Source organism: Battus philenor, unplaced genomic scaffold (assembly GCF_028537555.1).
Source record: "Battus philenor isolate CCGP_79_NKW_IND1 unplaced genomic scaffold, ilBatPhil1.0.hap1 SCAF_4, whole genome shotgun sequence".
NCBI classification, from domain to species: Eukaryota; Metazoa; Arthropoda; class Insecta; order Lepidoptera; family Papilionidae; genus Battus; species Battus philenor.
The window spans coordinates 9,350,124-9,371,084 of record NW_027181704.1 but is presented as its reverse complement, the minus strand read 5'-3'; the positions used below and the strand labels follow the sequence as shown (position 1 = coordinate 9,371,084).

Sequence of the window (20,961 nt, the reverse complement as noted above, 5' to 3'; positions counted from 1 at the left end):
GATATTACATCAATAAATCAATATAGGGCTCACATTGTTTGGATTACAATTAATAACCTCTCTTTTAGAGGAAGCATTCTACTAATAGGAGCATTAATCCACAATATGCCCAAGTAAAGCCGGGAAATTAATGTTATTGTTTTCGTTTGTGGATATTTTATAAAGATTTTTTTCAGTGCGTTATAACATAAATTGTGTATGCAATTTGCCATGAGGTTACACAAATGATCACTCAATTACCACTTTCTGTACTCTTATGATTTATTACGGTTTTGTGATATATTGAATTTTATACTCTATCGACATACATGTTACGGATCACATTTGATAGTTTAACGTGACGAACATCCTAAGTACTTTTGTTACCTTGACGGTAATTTGTTAGTTGGAACAAGACTTTATTTTCACTTCTTTCAAATATTATAATTTGTATTATATCATACCATTTATTTAAATAAGAAAATAGATAAATTTTGTGAATAAACTAACTTCTTGTAACTGTGGGGCATAACTAGAATTATGGTACACTTTGTAGAGGTGAGTCGTGTCACATCCTATAAGATGATTGTAATACTGATGTCATCACTTTGTGGTTTAAATAGTACATAGTATATACATTATATATATAGATTACCCGTATTGTGCCGACAAGGAATAGATTTTTGAGATAATTGAATAATCTCCCAAATCGCGTTCACACTTATTGCGCAGTAATTTAAAATTAGATATTTAAATGTGAATAATTACATTATCAATTCAAATTTTACCTATTTGTGATAATAATTTTCTTTATTTATTAAAATGAAATAAAAAATGGTTAAGCCAATGTTTGAGTTTCGTTTCAGATGAAATTTTCTTTTCCTTAATTTAACTTTCGTGTTAGAAAATAATTATTCTGTTTCTAAGTGTAAATTAAATTTTTGAATAAAACTAATGAAGTTTTAGGAAGAGGCACTTTATGAGGCGATGACGTCATTCGCGTCACGTAACCAAGACAACTGGTTTTGGCGGGAAGCGCCCACGCGACACACGGCTCCTAATAGCGAAATAAACAAATAGCAAAATGGCCAAGCATTCGACCGCAGTGCACCGCGAGAAACGACCGCGACACACGACGACAGCCACGGCTGATTAAATATACGCAATTGTTAACAAATATAGTACATTGAAAATAACGTAAACCTGTTAGTTTTATACCTTATCTCTTCTTTTTGACGGCACTAACCTGATCTATACTGTTAATTGGAAATTAATTTAATTGCAGCAGTTGATATTGGTAAGTACAAATTCGTACATGCTAAACATAATGCTTATTTATAAGAGAACATGACATTCAATATATAGTAAATATATGTTTTAGCTCGTTATTTTCATACATATACTGATTAATTTTGGTAAAGATTAAATTAAACAATTTGTAAACTTGCAGTTAAATATACATTTATGATTAAAAATAAGCAGAAATGGCTTGAATGTGATGGAGTTTTTATTGTGTTTTGTGGTTAAAGGTTTAGTATTTTACTATAGAACGAGAGGATAGCGTAACGTAGGCTATCCAGTAATTGTAAACATGTACACTATTAGTAAAACGGTGAAATAAAAGTTTGGTCGATTGTATTGCACGATTTTATTACTATTTGATTACTTGTTATCAAGTTTGTGATCTTTAAAACCCATTTTAGGAAGAAATTATATTATTTAATCTGAGCTTGTTGATCCTGATCAAAGGTAAAAGTTAATGCCATTCTTGGAGTAATTTTTCTTCAATAGTCGATAAAACCATGATTATTTTTTTGTCTTAAATTAAATCACACAATCAATTAGCTTTGCAATAGACATTAATATGAAAACTATAAATCTATCATTTTGGTTCTGAACAAAACTTGCTTACTTTTTTAATGGAACTATTAAAAAACCTGTATATAGAATCAGACACAAAGACGTAAGAAAAGATTTATTACACATCTCAATTTGTCTTTATCCGTCCCGGTAAAGCCTTTTTAAATATATTTTTAATTGGTCACTTTTGTCTGGTATGCGATAAGAATTAAATAATGACGTAGTTAAACTTATAATATAATATAAATTTTACATCTTTGATCATCAAGATAATTGATATAAAACCATGTTAATAAATATTACGCTATTGCAAATAAAATACCGGGATCAAGAGAGGGGAAATTTTAATTAATAATACATGAGCTATTGGCAGCAGCTTTGAATGTTTCGATGTTTCATTGGAATAGGGTTAAGAAAAATATGTAATTATTCTGTAATATTTTTAATAATACACGGAAAGATTTAACTAAGTAAAATATTTTATTTAATATGATCGAATAAATAACAGTTTATGCAACCTTTTACTGGCTACCAAAAATACGTTATGTAATGTATCAATGCGTTACCGCATTAGATACATTTAATACTAATCACAAATTGTAAAGTAAATTCCTACAAAAGGAAACCTGCACTTGTACTTACCTTTGTGTTGGGGATGAAATTACTAGTATTGAATATAATTGGTACTTTATCACAATTATAATTTAATTGAAATAAATTATTATTTGGTATAATTTCATTTCAGTAATAGCTTAGTATAATTTCAATTAATAGCTCATGTCTAGTTAATAGAAATTCACATGAATCTGAGGCTCTCCAATTGTAGAAAGTAAGGGTTTGAATGTCATGTATTATTTAAACAACATTTTGTCCTGTTCCCCTTCTGTGGCAGGTAAAAGCACTCAACATGTTTTCATAAACACAGATAAAACACTAATGTTTATAGATTTATTTATTCTGTTGACCTATGGAGGTGATATAGTCACCTTAGTACATTGATAACTTATGCATATTTTGTTATTTTTTCATACTTTCTGTTGGTTTAAGAACTGCTTTAATTCCTTTTTTGAAATAGCATTAATTACAGCGTGCTGTATGTACCGCGTACAAGCAATATCCGTGCAATGAGTTATGTATAATTAATAATTGTATAATTAATAATTATATAATAATTATATAATTAATAATTCAGGTTGAATTTACAAATGTATTATAAACTCCTATAAATCCAAGAGAACTGCCATTTGGTTGTCTCGTTTACGTAATGTCAATGAATCAATTACAAATGTTAGATCCTCGTCTCTCTATTAATTTTATTTTGCTCTGATTTAAGACGTTTATTGGATGCTTTAATAGAACCAAATAGGCAGACTAGACACACAATTAACTCTCTATTATGAAGAATAATACAGGAGTACTAGTTTTTAGTTTCAACATCATCATGATTTTAGCCGTAGGATGTCCATTGCTAGATATATACCTCCCCGACTCGCACGACCCTCGACCTGCACGCAGCGTTTTCCAAAGACCTTGATCAGGTCATGTGTCCTTGTGGGTGGACGTCTTACGCTGCATTTGTTCATCCGTGGTGTCCACTACAGAACTTTAAAGCCTCTTGGGCCCTCAGTTCTGTGCGCTGTGCTTACCCACTGTCTCTTAATCTTGCAAATCCACCGGAGTATGTCGGTTATTTTACTTTGTCTTCTGAATAAATCCGTCATTAATGAATCCCTCATTACTGATTCGATCTGGTAGATAAAACCAATTTTTAACTTTTTTTAATCTTAAAGGAGCCTTGTCCCCTGCAGTTGTAACATTATTTAAAACAATATTTTTTATGTTAGGGTTATTAGACAAAGATAGCTTAGAACGTAAATGAAGTCATAGTTATTAATATTTACAAAAAAAACGCCTGTTTACTAATTGGCCATCAGATAGTTACGCAGTTTCTTGAGGATAATTAACTATTGGAAGGTTATCTAGGTATTGCAAATAATCCTAATTGGCTAGGTCTTACTATGTGCATACATTGGACGTAAATTGTATTTATAATTTCGTTGGATATAGATTTCTCTTTACATAACTTGACTTAATTACTTTAAAGTGTTTAACATTAAAATTGTTACAATAATCACTTATATTAAGTGAAAAATTAAATTAATGCGTAGTTATTTTTTGTCAATTACTCGAATATAGTGAAGCCTATCGGAGGGTATTTTTTAAATTATTTATGATGTATTGTCATTACATTGCCAATTTTATTTTTATAGAATTGAACACGAACCCTTTTAAGAATAGTGACACGACGCGTCTACATGTTCGTTTTCGCGAAGGATTGGGAAAGCTGAAACGAGTGGCCCAAATACGATTTTATTCATTTTTCATGATGACAGCGACTTGTACGACCTGGTACTGAATTAACTTTCTTTCTTATTACAAAACGGCTATGTCTAATACTTTTTATGGAATTGATAAAGAAATATGCATATGTGTAACAATAAAAAATATTAATTTATGTAATAGGTTAACAACAATTATATGTTTGATTTGTATTTAATATATGAGTAACTTTGGCAAATGACAATATAAGTATTATTTTGGATAAACAACGATGACTTTAAAAATCCGACATCATTAATAATAGATGGTCAACTTTTAACTTTTTCAGACAAAATGATAGAAGGAGAAATCCTAATTTTTGTTTCACAATTGTGTAATCAAATTAAAAGGTCAAGTGTTATGCTTATACGTATTTCGTATATTTAGTGCCCTTCAAAATATTACTTCGCAATCAGTCGTAACAATGATATAAAATATATCCGTACATATGACTAATGGTACAGTTCTAACAATGCGCATATACTTATGTGTATTTACATAACAAGTCATATTGTGCTTCATCACGTATGAAGTAAGATATGGTTGAAAAAGTAGTTTGATGATATATATTTTAATATAAAGGCTCGGTAAACTGTGTGTGCATGCGTGCTGCTTCTTTTATTACTTATCTACAGTTCTCAGTATATATTATAGTATTTACATTTTAAGTAGACGTACGAAACACGCTGGGTGCAGGTCGCTTCAGACCGATTTAATAGAAAATGTATGAAGGAGGCCTATGTGATTTATGAATAGCTTTATTTAATATATTGTTAGTAAAGATCAATATAAATCCAATTATTTGCTTAGCAATTTCTTTACTACGTTTATGTTTTGAATTATAACTCTGCATAATTTTGAATGACACGGCTTTTCCAATAGAAAGAGTGAAAAACAAAGTAAAAGTAGTTTAATACAAGACAGTTGTTATAAAAGTGATGGTAAGCCTCTTTCCATAATGGCTAATTTGTATAGGTCTGTTATTTTTTATAATTATTTTATGTATTAAATCAAGTTATTAACCAAACATACTTTTCTATTATTTTGAATTTATTGTAATTCATAAAAAAGGTTGCATTATTAGGAATGTTTCTTATTTTTTAGCATTAATAAAACTATGTACAATAAATGATTAAAAAAAAACAGAAGATATTACTGTTCATATAAAAAGTAATAAAATATATCAATGTTGCCAAATCAGTTAGGTTTCGAGCAATTAAAATATACATCGTTAGGAAGTTCTTGAATGCGACCTTTGAGGGAGGCTTATGCCTTTCAGTGGACGTTTATCGACATGATGATGGTGATGATGATAATATTCCTCTATAATCTAATAACTAATACTTCGTTAAATAACAACTTGTTAATAGACTATAAATTTAAACACAGCTTCCATCAGAGGAAATATTTTCTTTACGTAATATACATACAAAGATACTAAATGATTTCTCTTAGCTATTAATATTTTGATTACTATGTAATCATGTTATATGATTGCATAACATTTAGAGATTATAGAAAATAAACTTAATACGTTAATATGACTAAAATTCACCGTTCGCGTGATGTTTCACGACGCCGTTACATTCCGTGGAAATTAAAATGACGATCATAACTTTAAACACCTAAACAAAAGAGTTTACTTGAACGGGAGTCACGAAAGTGTTATCTGATATGACTTTTGGTTCTTTCATCAACTTGCATAACTGTTTGTTTATTGTTATCGTATATGAAAATTTTTATAAAAGCGTCTCTATAAGAAAAAACACTGAAGTACAAATATTGTTTACACAATTAGAACAATAAATAGCTTCTTAATTCATTATCATCATTTCACCCGTTACAGTTTAATAAGAGCTGTTACAGCCGCCTTGGTAAAGGGCCTTTAAGTTTTTGGAATTAAACTTTAAATAACCTAGATCAAAAACCGAAAGAAATAGTTCTTTTAAAAGTATTTCTTCCAATACCAGTCATCATCATTTCAACCTCAGAACATCCACTGCTGGAAGTAGGTATCGCTATAGATTTTCAATAGGACGTCTTTCAACGACCTTGACAAAATTGCTTGTATGTTTTATAGTGGGACGGACTGCGGTGTGCTTGCCGATCTGTGTTCTCCACCTGACTCATGAACCTGAAGGCCCAAGCGGCCAGTAGTTGTGTCCTCTATATATTGCCAACTGTCATTTCAACTTGCTAATCTACTGGACTATTTCGGTTATTATCATGCCTCTAATTCCGATTCGATCGCGAAAAAAATTTATGTAGCCCTCCCCATGACTCGTTAAGTGACTGCGAGCTTGCCAATGCTTGTCTTCTTATTTATTAAGTATTAATTGAATGTTTTGTTTTCATAACATTTAGTTCTGATTGTTATCATTCTTGCATAATATGCGCAGTTATAGTATATATATTTTTTTAATTTTGGTTTTTTAATATTACTCATCATGTACAAGTTTTAAAACGCATACAATTTATTGAAATTATTCATTTCGTTAAGAGTAACAGTAAGCCAGACACCGTCAAAAATAGTATAGTGACGCCATCTCGACGAAGGATATTTCGTATTTAACCTATAACCTGCCTAAAAGCGAAATAACACTTACAGAGATTCATTTGTTTTCGACGCTTCCATATTCAATTTAGTCGGATTATTTTCTGTTTACCGTTTATGAAGCAGTGAATTTATGATCGTGTTGAATAAATTGTTCGTAAAGTCATCATTATTCATCTAGTGGGCCATTTATTTATTTAATAAATTCTTGTAGTGTTAAATTAAAAGATTAGTATTTAAAACATTGAAAATTAATTGGATTCCATATATGAAAATGATATTGTTTTTTTTCTATCTTTAACATTAAACTTATTAAGAGTTAAGTCTAAAATAAAATGAATTTCTTTAATAAATGCACACACGTCGTACAAGTTTTTACAATAGTTTTTAATTATAATGATGATTTAAACCTTATATTATAAAAACATAGCGAAAGTCTAAATAAATATTTGAATAGTTCTATAAAAATACTTATTCCATATGCAGATAATGAGGATGTCTTACTAACCCAGGTGGTTAACATAGAGAAAGTACACGTTGTATTATAAATAGCAGTTACTCTTCAACGTCGAATTGATATAGATTTAGAAAAAATAATCCTGTTGTTTGTCGATGATCAACTAGAGCAGGGCATTAATAAAATGAATAGTTATATCATCTGATAAATGACGACATGCTAGAAGCGATGGATAATCTTAAATGCTTATGTTTTTGGACGTTGTAATAAATCATTCAAGTTTCGTTTGCCTTCTAAAAGTTTAGTCTGAAGAGTATTTTAATATTTAAAATTCATTTCTTTAAAACTATTCCTTATCAATGTATCTCGTAAGCGAGTTTTGTCTTAGCATTTTTTTTTATGTATATACATTATGCATTATGTTCAATAAAGCATGCAACTAGATATAGTAAGGAGTTAATGCCCTTAAAGAGAACGAATGCCACTGGACTTCATTAAAAGCATTATAATACTGGCATTAAATAAAATGCGATAAAACTTTAAGCACGTTAAACGAACATAAATAACGATGACATAAATCAACCATTACGATTTGTAGCGTGAACAAGGAATTATATTTTGTTATTCGTTTCTTCTAATTTTGTGAGCGAATTTTATTAATAAGGATAGTTTTCTTTTGAATTATTTTAAAATGTCGGTTCAAAAAGTATCATCTGTTCGCTCGGCAAAGGTTATCAAATCAGCACTGAGTCATAAATCGGTAAATATTTACAATGTTTTCAGTTGAGTTCTTAATACTTATTTTCTAATAGCATATTTATTAAGATACCAAAATTTAGTATGCATGTATAAAATGTCATACTTTAGGGTTATTAAGTATGATGGTCTTAAATGTAAAGAAAGTAATTTAACGGTGAGCTATGAATTTTGATGGCACGGTAAGTCGGGCGATATGATTTAGTGGTCTTTATTAAACTAATAGAGTAAGGTAAAAGCACATTATACATAGGTAAAAGTCGGCATTGATTACCGAGGTCTAACGTACCAATTAGTGCAATACTATTAAGGATCCGTTCTGGATAGCAGTATCGAATTTTGTATCGATTATCTGATAATATTTGATACATTGGTAATTTAATTTCACATTTCCTATTACACTAATAGGAGCTTTTAGTTTATTATCAGTGATGTTTATTAAATTACATTTTTCAGAGCATAGGCCCACCTCGGCACACGACCATACACCTGCCCACATCTACGACGCTATCAAAAAACTATTTCTCTTGTTCATCGATGGGTGTACGTCAGAACCCTTGGACTCCCACTAAACGTCGCGGACCTATTGCGGCAGAGGCCGCCAGCCCTGGACCTGCTGTGGTTTCTTTGCCATCACTAATAGGTAATAAACTTCTAATTTCCTCTCTCACCTAATATCCCCTCCACCTACAAGGTTTATAGACTAGCTTGTTAAGGTCGTCAAAAAACACTGAATACAGGCTTTTAACAACAGGCCTTTATGAAAAAATGTATGAGGCAGGCATATTGGTCCAGCCGTAAGCGTCGTATGGTTGAAATAAAAAGAAAAGTAAAAAAAAGAAAGTGTGATTTAGTTGTGCCATTAAATTTTTGTTACTTTTTTATGGTCTTTCTTTGATTGGTATAAAAAAGACACGAATCATTCGAGGAACCCCTGAGCGATCTACACGAAAACCTCGGGTTCCGCACAGTTTAAAAAACGCTGTGCTAGAGACACGAGACAGTTATAGGAATAGGTATAAAATGTATATAATCATGGAAACGGAACTTACCAAATGAAAAAGTTTTAATAAGAGGTACGGAAATGAATAGAAAGTTAAGAACAGAACTAAAAAAAAATTATCTTCTAAATATTTTGAAGTAGTGGATTTGATACATATATTTAATTATTACTAAAATCTAAAGATTAAATAAAGAGAATATATAAAAAGCCAACAATCTATTGTAAATTTACCAAAATATTATATCTTTTGTGAGTACTAAATAATAAATCCTTTAACCTTTGAATTGTACAAATGATAACTCTAACACTGTTCCAGCATTGTATATAAGTCATAATTTGTATATAATTTATGCTAAAATGTTTAGTTTGTGGCGTATTAATTTCGGTGCCGTATTTTTATACGCGAATTTACTCTGACATCACCCGGAGGTTGAGATTATCGCTTCGTGCTCTGCAAACGCGCCGGCCTTGCCCGTGTTCATTCTCGTATAATGTGTGACATCACTTCGTTAAGTTGTTCGCAAAACATTCAGTACAACAAGTTTCAATGCCGCTTCAAGAACACGTAAAACGATAGAATTTTGAAGGGTTCATTTTATTTGCGAATAATTCAAAAATCTCTCTCTTAATTAAAAGTATCAAAAAGTGTCTGTGTTTTTTGTGTAGTGTAGAAATTAATAATTTGTTGCCATCTGCGGCTGTGGGCGAACTGGATCTTACTAAGGTTGGATTTAGGTGTTGTGTTTTTTTTTTTATAAAAGCAATACTTCAATAACATAATAATAAAACGTTGTATAGGTAAACCACCACCAGAGTCCCGCAAGCCGAGGGCACCAGCTTTCACATTCGGCCAAAAGTTAGATCCAGTGAGTAATACAAAATCGGGCCCCGGTCCAGCTTCTTACAACACCGAAGGAATGACCGCCAAAGGTTAGTAACTTATAAATTTAATATTTTTTTGCATCGTCATCACCTTTAAGACAACTATTGCTGGGTGTAGACCTTGGTCTTACTAGTCGAAAGCAACCTGCATCCAGCGTTTTCCGATGACTTTGTCAATTGTCCATCTCGTGGGTAGATGTCATATAATGCATTTATCAGTCCGTGCTCTTCATTCCAGAACCTTAAGGCCCTTGTGGCAACCTTTTCGGCGCCGTATGTGGCCGACCCACTGCTACTTCCACTTGCCAATCCGGCATTGGCTATATCGGTTACTTTCGTTCGTCTGCAGGTTTCCTCATCGCTATTTACGACCTGAGCTTTGTCCATGTCCCGTTAAGCAACCGCGAGCATGCGGATAAAGTCCTTATTTGTTATCAATAAATAATCGGAAGTGTTTAGTTTTTTTATATTCATAATACATTTATAAAATATCCTTTATAAAAGCCTAGACAGATTAATCCAGAGCTGTAAAATTTTAATATTTTTTAAGAAAATATAACGTTAGAAAGTATAGTAATGTAGTGTTTTCACAAAGAGGATAAAATCAATGTTTTTATTATCGTACGTCGATGTTTGTAAACATACAAGCAGTTCAGCCTTTGTTGCGATTAAATGAATTCCTTCATCAACTATAATTAAAAAAGTATTTCTACCGAATTAAACAGCCTCATCCTATAAGAGATAGCATATTGTTTATAAACAGGACACCCCGCCATATTTACTTTTGTTATCTTACATGAATAACATTGAAGTACAAGTAGAGGTTGAATTTGTCGAAATGATAAGAAAATTACATTAAAATATATTGACTTTGTATTATCGGCCTTAACTCAAAACATTTAACGTTTGTGAGTACAACAACATTCGTTTGGTATTCTAAAACAGGCAATGAAGTTTTAAGCAGTATTAAATAAGGTTGACCTTGCGCATTTCTTGTTTAAGTACTAAAATATCCAAAACGTTGGTTGATTTTTGCCAAACCCATTTAAGTTACACATATGTATGTTTATATGTATTTGGGTAAAAATAATGACTGCATTTGACCGCTGCCGTTTCTCTTTTTTGGTGAAACTTCTTTGCTTTATTTTATTTTGTTTTATTTGCTGTTCTTTACATACGAATTTTATAAAACATAACGAGATGAATTTTTATCGATGAAATGAAATATAAAAAAAAAATTTGAAAGATTCTTAAGTAAATTGCCTATTTTTACCTACTAGGTTTCATCATATAATGCATAGTCACATAGTTGTTTTTGGAAAATTGATCAGAGATAATATAGCCTATTGCTCTCTTGATAACTATGTATACAGTTTAGCAGACTACAAAGATAAGTTTAATGTTACAAACATGTCATTAAAAAGATTTTATTTGTATTAATTATTATCATCATATCAAAAAAAGTCCTTAAATGATGTGCAGACGTGTATATGTTACACATGTATATTAACAAACGGATCTGTTCACCGAAGCGCAACTAGAACGACATCTGCGACCGTTTAGGAATCGTTTGATTCTATACCGTCTGGAAATTGTCGTGAACTAGATAATTGTAATTTATTGAATGGACAATTCACTGGCTGCTGCCTGCGGAACTGTTGTCTACTAACTGCCCGTGCGTGTTGTTTATTTTATAGATCAGCAAGGACACGTGTGTTAATGTTCCTTACTCTATATTCGAGTCTATTTTTCGAATCTTGTTATAACTATAAAAAGCTTAGATACAGAATTATTACAACTATCAAAATCGTTGTGAAAATTCAAAATATTCTTATCACCATAATCGTTTAATTCTTATGACGTTCACAGACCGATGGATCACCTCCAAATATTCTATTTTCCGACGACCTTAACGAGGTCGTCTCTCCGCCTTGTGCTTGGCGGTTTTAAGCTTTGTAATATTTAATATGAAATCAACTTTTATTAGACCTTATGTATTCAGACTAAACTTAATCCCGTTATGGATTTAGTTTTAATTTGCCAATTTATAGGTATTTTATAAACCTTTATAATTATTACTTTGACAATCTAAAACTCTTGCCTGATCACAATATTATCATAAAACGCATATTTATTTAGCGAATATATGTAGATTCTTAATGGTTTTGACCTTTAGACGACAAAGAATATACAAAAAAATTTTTTCCCTCTATTCAAAAAAGAAATTTACTTACGTTAAATGTTAAATATACATAATCTAACAAGTTCAACTCCACATAGATTAAATAGATACGTATTGAGAAGGTAGCCTAAATTGAACAACGTAATTAAATATCTTACAGGATTATTGGTGATAGGTGTAAAAACTTTAAAAGGGTGAACGTACAGTTCATTTGAAGTCTGTTAATGTATGGTATACCTTAGCCAAAATCGACGGTTTCAGATATCATAATTAACATAATGATATTATAGCAAGAAATAGCGTTTACTTGATTACTGCATATTAAAATTAATTATTGTTCACTATTTGTCCTTGCAGATGTTTCATCTGCGAGGACAAATAGTGTAGCATTCTGATAGAAAAAATATATTAATGTGACAAATTTCACTTTAAGCATTTTTGATAAATAGGCTATATATTCATCTCTTTTAAGCTTTTAATCTTATAATCAATCAGTCTGTGTAATAGCTAAACCAAATATGCGTGAAGTTGAGTAATATGTTAATATTACATTTTCAAATATTCTAGTATTCATTTTAGAGAAACTTCCTTTGGCATAATGTTTACCTAATATTATCGTTTAATCCATCATCCTGTTTTGTCGCTGTTTGTGTTTTTTATGTGGTTCATGATATAATGACTAGTAATATAATTTGCATCACTGAAGTCCCCGCCGGTACTTATTGCTGTTTGCAATGCTTGTGTAACATTTTCCCGACAATTTAAATCATTCATCTACATTGTTTATGTAATGAGTTTGTGTGTGTTATACATATTTCTATTAGTAAGAGAATTTTTAAAAATGTTTGTACCATATTTGAAAGAAAGATAAAAAAATGTTACATACTCTTGAATAATTCTATTTGTTCAAGGTTGTCTTTACATGAGGTAACTAATTCGTATTAGAAATTACTTTTGACGTTACTTTTTTTTAAATCATAAAGTAATACGTGACAAATGTGACAATGACACCTTTCGAAAGTGCACTGTGTGTAACTAAAAGCAGTCAACTTAGCCTTAAATTATAAAAATGTTAAAAAATACTTTTTCTAGCTGTACCGAAAGATTTCACACTTACTAAAGATTTTGGCTTGTATTGGTATTGTACTGTCATAGAGAAAAAAAAAAACTAAACGTGCATATGGTCACTTTTTTTATTTAATGCTTTAAAAATAAAATATTACTTCAAAGTTAGCTTTCCCATACCGCAAGACGTTATGAATAATTTGGTACACTGAATTTTGTTTGATTACAGCCTGACATGCCTTTTCTTTGTTTTCATTGATTTCTAATGTTTATTAGTTAGAAAGAGGTATTCTTATTAATACTGTGTTTTGTGTGGGAAAAAGAAAATTGATGTTTCTACTCTGTTCGACTCATATTTTATCTATATTCACAAGACTTCATTTATCAATATTAGCACCATTATTTGATTTTTTGATTGATTTTGATTATATTAAATTTATTAAAAAATGAAAAAAATTTAAAACACCAGATCGAGAGAAATGACTAATTATGAAATAAATGTTTTAATAATGTAGTTTCAATAATGTAACGTCTTTGGTGCTCCAGCTAGTCTTATGAATCTTCGTAAGAAAATTAAGTTAATGAAGTTATACTTTATGCCTTTTGTGAGAACAGTCCTATTATTAGAATCTTAAAAGATTCTATTACTGGAAATGTATTAGTGTAGTGTAATACAAACTATATGTAAAGTATATGTACATATATGGTAAAATTTCGGAAACAACAAAAGTTAAATAAGTGAAATATTCCTTTTGTAAGATTTTATTTCTTTCATAATAGGGTGGTGCTTAACTCTTCATGAATGAGATAATTAACCCTGATTTAAGTGTATATATTCACTTATAAGTAGAAATTAAAGCATTGGCATTGGACGGTTGCGATTGGCGTTTGTCGGGTTGCGTTTATTCGTAGTCGCCAAATAAGTCCGTATGCACGAAGGTGATCGGCGATGAGTCAGCTCGTCGCGTAGGAGCCCGTAGAGACCCTGAGAGGCTCAGTCGCACATCCACATCCATTCAATTGCATCGTCATTACTTACCCGTTGTTGCATCGCGTTTGTGCTTTTTCTTGGATCTGTTCATCGGATTTGTGAATCGGTTCATCGAAGTACCGACTTCATTTACAGGTAGTATAATTTGCTTTATTGTCTAAGCTATAGTTTTGGATTCAACCCTTAGAAAGCTTTTAAGATATTTTTAAAGTTATATCATTTTTATTCACATTTATTCTACAGTTAATTGAATTTTAGATTGATTTGGAAAAAAGGTGTTAGCGTTTTAAATTTAAAAAATAGTAAGCTATATTTATTTCTACAAGCTATAATATTTTTGGTAAGGCTTCCCATTAAGAACCGTCAGACGAAATTTTGGATTGATTAGGAGAATAAGGTGTTAGTTTTTAATAAAATATAATCAAAAAGGTTTTAATGTTCAGTTAATTTTTATCATAAAGGGTAAAGTTGCTTTTGACAAAGTAGATTGGTGTGCAATGAATAAACGATATAATAAAAGTGGGAATGCAGGACGAGCTTCGGGCCCGGCCGTGTCGTTACACGGACGTTGGCCGCCCCCGCGCGTGGCTCTTACTCCTGCGCCTTGCGATTATGAGTCCAGCAAGGCCGCACGAGCAGTATTAGACCACGCACCAGCCTTTTCTATTGGCCTCCGCGTCAGTCCTCCCCAGCCGGGTAGTCAAACGCCAGGTGCAGAACAAAGAGCTATTCGATCTTCATGTAGCGCTAGCTTTGTATGTACTTTGTCGCAGTAATTAAATAAATCTTTCTTTTGCACGGCCTTACGGACGTATTAATTAATTTAAAAGTAATTTCATCTATTTTATCCTCATAGACGCTATATCACTGTTTTATTTGGTTTTCATATATTTTGTAAAAACATGTTTTGCGTATGTCTGAAATGTTCGCTATGTTCTTTGCGATTATAGACAACTGTTACATATTCATTTTCGATTTTGTTTTAATTTATCATAGAGAGACATTATTCTATTGCACACTTTGGTTCTTCGTAGAATCATTTCGGGCTGTTTCACTTGCTTTGTTTATTAAAAATACATCGGTAAGCGATTCATTTGCTTCTGACTAAAATAAGCATAGACTCACAAACATACATGTTTACTTTTCAGCACCGAATATATACTCCATGCCCCCGGTACTTGGAGAAGCTAAAGAAGGCAGTAAGCGTGCGGCACCAGCTTTCAGTATTATAGGACGCGGAAAACCTATCGAGAGCAAGTCACCTATTCCGGGACCAGGGACGTATACTACTGATAAAGCAGCCACAGTACTGAATAAGAGACCACCTGCGTATACCATGGCACCTAGAAGAGAAATGAAACAACCTACCGCTGCTATACCCGGTCCGGGTGTTTACTGTCCTGAAAAGGTATGTTATTATTGTAATCAAAAACGTATTCACATTTCTTACCTAATGTGTTTAACATAAATCGATTGCATGTGTGTCGTTTTCAGATATGAAACTGTTTTTTTTAAATATAATCATTAGAAGAAATGGGAACAATTTAAGGAAAATTAACAAGTATGCTTACAGATTCCTCAAATTCTGTCTTAATATAAAATAATGAATTATTGCGTAAATTAGAGCAAGTTAGTAAAAATACAAGGAGTTTAAGAATTAAAATCATCAATAGCAAGAATTGCGACAGTTAATTTTTCCTCAATATCTGTTCCCTTTTTTTTTAAAAAAAGCTTACCTTACGGATTTTTAATATCATTTTCATAACATTACGCATGGGTGTATAACAGGTGTGCGCGAACCTTCCTTGGGCGCCTTCACATACGTTCGGTATACGTCATTCGCAGTATGCCGGACAAGCTGTATATCATCCGGCTCCAGAAGAAATCGCTACAATTTAGAAATGTCTGTAACTAACACAATAACGAAAACTTACACTTTACCATCGCTTATTACAATTTTTCTAATATTTTAACGATACATATTGCTTTACTAATATTTTTCTGTTAATAGAATATTAATGAGCTTATTATCAAAACTATAAACATGAAATGAATAATTGAAGCCCATTAAAGCATAGATTGGTATTGCAAGAAGATACGTTATTTGTAAAGGTATAGTATTGTAATAAATAAAAAATTAAATAATATAAATAAACCGGAGTATAGTGATGCTATATTAACATAGTAAACTTAGTTTATAATAAAATTACTCTATTGGTATTTCAGGCTGATGTAATTCTTCGTGAAAAATCTCCAAAGTATAGTCTCTCTGGTAAATTGAAAGTTGAGAGAATAGAAAACCTTCCTGCTCCAAATGCGTATAACCCTGAAAAAGCTGATAGAATCCTCAGAGAAAAGTCACCAGCGTTCTCTTTTAGGATAAAGCAAGAAATTAAAAAAGTTCATGACTCTCCTGCACCAAATGTCTATTCACCTGAAAAGGCTTTACAGGTTCTTAAAAGTGGTCCAAAGTATACGTTAGCTGGCAAAGGAGCTGCTGAAAAATATGAATCTACACCGGCGCCCAATTCATATAATCCTCAAAAGGCTGACAAAATATTACACGAGAGTTCCCCAGCGTATACAATACGTTCGAAAGAAATTATAGAAAAGATTGAGCAAACACCTGCACCCAATAGTTATAATTTGGAAAAAGCGGATAAAGTGCTACATGAATCATCTCCTGCCTATAGTTTTAGAATTAAAGATCAGAATATTCTGAAAAGTGATTCCCCAGCGCCAAATGCGTATGCACCAGAAAAATCATTGCAAATGTTAGATACTGCACCAAAATTCACGCTGAGTGGTAAAGGGCCGTCGACCAAAATAGATAATACTCCGGGTCCTAATGTTTATTGTCCAGACAAAGCTGACAAAATTTTGCATGAGTCATCACCATCGTATTCGTTTAGAATAAAGGACCATTCAAAAAAGGCAGAAAATACTCCTGCACCTAATGCGTACAGCCCAGAAAAGTCTATACACATGTTAGACAATTCCCCAAAATTTACAATGGGAGGAAAAGGCCAGGAACTAAAATTTGATTATGTACCTGCACCTAATTCTTATTCCTTGGAAAAGGTTGACAGACTTCTTTTTGAATCTGCACCGGCATATACTTTTAGACCTAAAACTTGCTTAGTCAAACCAAATGATACACCTGCACCTAATATGTATGATCCTCAGCTGTTGAATGGAACGCCTAAGTTTAGTCTCTATGGAAAAGGATATGACGTGAAACCGATAGATACTCCAGGACCAAATGCTTATGACCCACGTTTATTGGATGGAACTCCAAAATTTACTATATCCGGAAAAAGTTTAGCATCAAAACCATCAGATGTACCTGCACCTAATGCATACAACCCACTTGTTTCTAATGATAGTCCAAAATTCACGTTTTCTGGTCGTTGTCCTGAAGGAAAGCCTTCGGACACTCCTGGACCTAATAACTATAATCCGCATTTACCTAGCAATTCACCAAGCTATACTATGTGTGGTAAAGGTTCTCTTGAAAAACCTTCAGACACACCAGGTCCTAATAGTTATTATTCAAATTTACCTTCAAATTCTCCCAAATACTCGATGTTGGGTAAAGGAAAGCCAAATAAAATTATTGATACACCTGGTCCTAATACATATTCGCCAGAAAAGGCATTAAATATAACTTTAGATCATTCACCTGCATACACTTTCAGAAATAAATATCCGCTTCCTAAATCACTGGATACACCAGCACCAAATTTATACGATCCCAATTTATTGAAAAGTGTCCCAAAGTATTCCTTTGGGCTTAAAGGACCAACAGAAAAACCTTCTGAAAATCCAGCTCCAAATGCATACTCCCCAGAAAAAGCTGATAAAGTACTTCATGAAAACTCTCCAGCTTTTACTTTTCGTCCAAAAATTGAAAATAAGAAAATAAATGACACTCCAGCACCTAATGTTTATAACCCCGATAAAGCAGATAAGATTCTTTTGGATAATGCACCACGTTATTCATTTAGAATTAAGACAAATCCGCACAAACCAGAAAATACCCCAGCACCAAACTCATATAATCCTGATAAGGCTGATAAAGTATTGATGTCAAATGCGCCACAATATTCTTTTAGGATAAAGACAGATACTTCAAAGATTCTTGACACACCTGGTATGTATCGTATCATTGCAATAGCTATGTCTATTTTCAAGTTATATGCTAAATTTATTTTTACTTATTATAGCGCCTAACTCATACAATATTCCTACACCTGTTAAAACTCCATTATATACAATTTCTGGTCGACACAAGGAGCCTATAGACGAACGTTTGAAAGTCCCTGCCCCAGGAGCGTATAATCCAGAGAAGAGCTATAAATTTGTTTTAACTTATTCACCACAGTACACCTTTGGAATAAAGATACAAACAGATAAATTTGCTGATTCTCCTGGTTTGTAATTTTTTTATTTATATACTAATTTTACTGCATGAACTTGAATTAAAAACTTGTTTTTTTTTTCTAGCTCCAAACAAATATCGTATACCATCTGTTTTGGATACTCCAGTTTATACATTTTCTGGACGTCATAAAGTTCCTGTAGACGATCGTGTACGAGTACCCGCGCCTGGCACCTACTCCCCCGAAAAGGTAAATGTGAAAAATAAGCAAAGCGTTAAAAATCCAAATTAAAAATTTATCACAATAGCAAAGAGTTGTCGTTATTCTAAGTTATTCGTTTTCCTTTTGTTTTTTTTTAATAAAATGTAGGTTATACTATGTTTTATTGAAAAATAAACGGATGCCTATAACTATTACACAAAAATTCCCTAAAAATATTGTCGGCAGCAGATTGAACTTTACTTTTATTTTGTAAAAACCTAACATGCATGGCGCCTTTACTATTATTTTAAAAATATTGGGATTATTTTAGAAACTTTTTGGCATCAGAGTTGAAATATAATTTTACATGATGATTAAGAAAAATTGATGAACAGTCGATCATGCCATTAAATAATTTTTAAATTTTTTGATTGATATTTATTTGATTTATCTTAAACTTGGTTCTAGGTGCAATTGAGTAAACCCCCACAGATTACATTTGGAATTAAACACTCGCCACTATTAGGTCAACTCAAGCCAATTCCGGTACAGTCAACAGAAAAAGACTCCACGAAGAAAAAAAATATAGACGAAACTGTAATACATAAGGAAGTTGTATCAAAACCTAAAAAAGACGATGGTGTTAATTTAGAAAATAACATAAACGAAGATTTTAGAAGAAATGTAAAAGATATCGACTCTTCGAACGAATTGAACGTTGATGATTATAATACTCATTATACTCACATAACACGTGTAAAAACGCCTAATGAAGTTAGAAGCACAACGGCATCTCCTGAGCCGGTGCAAGAAACATTAACTCGGGAAATTGTTTGGGTACCTGAGAAACCTGTTCGTCGTGGTTCCTATACAATCGATAACTCTAATGTAAACGGATCCCTTGAAAGATACGAACATGATGAGGTAGTTCCAGTGGATGATGGTATTGTGCACATTCATGAAAGTGGTGTCAAAGGTGGCTCAAGAACTTTCAAAAATAGTCAAGAGACAATTGAAAGAGATGGATATCAGCAAGTAACCGATAAAAGTGTAAGTAATGCTTCTGCTTTTGAAAAAAAGCTAGCTGACTCTAAAGAAATACACACCGATACCGATGTACAACATTTACCTAATGGAGGGATATCACGTACGACAACTACAAAAACCGTCAGAAAAGTTGGGACAGTTGCCAAAGCGGCCAACTCTACAACTAATGTTACGCGTACTAATGTTACTTTGACTTCTCGAGATGTCGGTGCTAAGTAATCTTTACTACAGTTTCCAAAGATTTCGGAGCACCTATTTTCACAAGACTTTTGGATATTGCTGCAAAAATTCAATAAATAAATCATCAAATAATTGTGAAATAACATTTTTGTAATTTAATTTTATAAATAATGGTAGCAAAAAATAATTGCACATCACTTTATATTAATTTACTACTATCACAATTTAAGCTATTGCCTTGATTTTTTTCATTTTATTGTACGTAAAGAACTTGATGCTTACATGTGAACTATTTAACATGTTAACACCAAGAGCAAAAAAAAAATCACGTTATTTATTTTTAAAAAATATTTTTTTTATTATTAAAACTATTCCGATATCAATACGTACATATGATGATGTTAACCGATACTAATGTATAAAAAAATAGAATATTTTTTCATGACTGTTGTTTTATTAAGTAACCCACGACAATGAAAACTAAAGTAATTCGTGAATGCAGTTTCTTAAAATTTTGAATTTAGTAATTTAATTATAACGTATCGGAGTACTTTAATACATTAGACCTTCAAAACATTTTGTGGACTTGATTTATCAATTACGTATCATTATTTCAGCTGTAAAACATCCTCTGCTGGACATACCCTCCACATAGATTTCAAACGTCTTATGACAACCTTAACAAGGTCGTCTGTTCATTTTATGAGACCACTACGCATGCCAATCCAACGTCACACCATTTCACTCTTCGCTAATCCCGATCTCGTAAAGAAATTCCGAAAGCACTACTCTGTCAGGCGTTAAGTGATTGTAAGTTTACCACTGAGGCTACGTTTTTGAAAACATAGATTATAATGGAAAAAAAATAATTGGATGACAGATGAGGACCCTAATAAAAAGTACTGAAAATTATTTGAAATAGAAATCCCTGTGTTAGATTAAAATTTGTCCTAGAAATAAATTAAAAAAAGTATTGATTAATTGAATTTTCGTCATTAGGTACTCAGGGATATCAGAGCCATCTGCTCTGTACGTTTCGTAGT

At 31.9% G+C, this 20,961-nt stretch overlaps 1 protein-coding gene across 3 annotated transcripts; it reads left to right on the top strand.

Annotated features, from left to right (window-relative positions):
- Positions 1 to 1,087: 1,087 nt before the first annotated feature.
- On the top strand, positions 1,088 to 20,363 carry LOC137928610 (uncharacterized). 3 transcript variants are annotated; one of them, XM_068771505.1, is made up of 9 exons: positions 1,088 to 1,276; positions 8,442 to 8,628; positions 9,787 to 9,918; positions 14,640 to 14,819; positions 15,257 to 15,516; positions 16,335 to 18,261; positions 18,335 to 18,541; positions 18,615 to 18,739; positions 19,160 to 20,363. In XM_068771505.1, the coding sequence occupies exons 2-9, from the start codon at positions 8,523 to 8,525 to the stop codon at positions 19,955 to 19,957; spliced, it is 3,735 nt and encodes a 1,244-aa protein (XP_068627606.1). In that variant the 5' UTR covers positions 1,088 to 1,276; positions 8,442 to 8,522; the 3' UTR covers positions 19,958 to 20,363. The 3 variants fall into 3 exon arrangements, with proteins under 3 accessions (XP_068627606.1, XP_068627607.1, XP_068627609.1); XM_068771506.1 differs by lacking the exon at positions 14,640 to 14,819; XM_068771508.1 differs by lacking the exons at positions 1,088 to 1,276; positions 8,442 to 8,628 and adding an exon at positions 9,478 to 9,712.
- Positions 20,364 to 20,961: the final 598 nt, after the last annotated feature.

Bases quoted from the DNA above. Each gene is read 5' to 3' on its own strand.
- LOC137928610 (XM_068771505.1), top strand. From the start codon at position 8,523: ATGGGTGTACGTCAGAACCCTTGGACTCCCACTAAACGTCGCGGACCT. The intron at 8,629-9,786 runs GTAATAAACTTC...AACGTTGTATAG, and splicing joins TTCTTTGCCATCACTAATAG to GTAAACCACCACCAGAGTCC. The intron at 14,820-15,256 runs GTGCAGAACAAA...TTTACTTTTCAG, and splicing joins GCCGGGTAGTCAAACGCCAG to CACCGAATATATACTCCATG.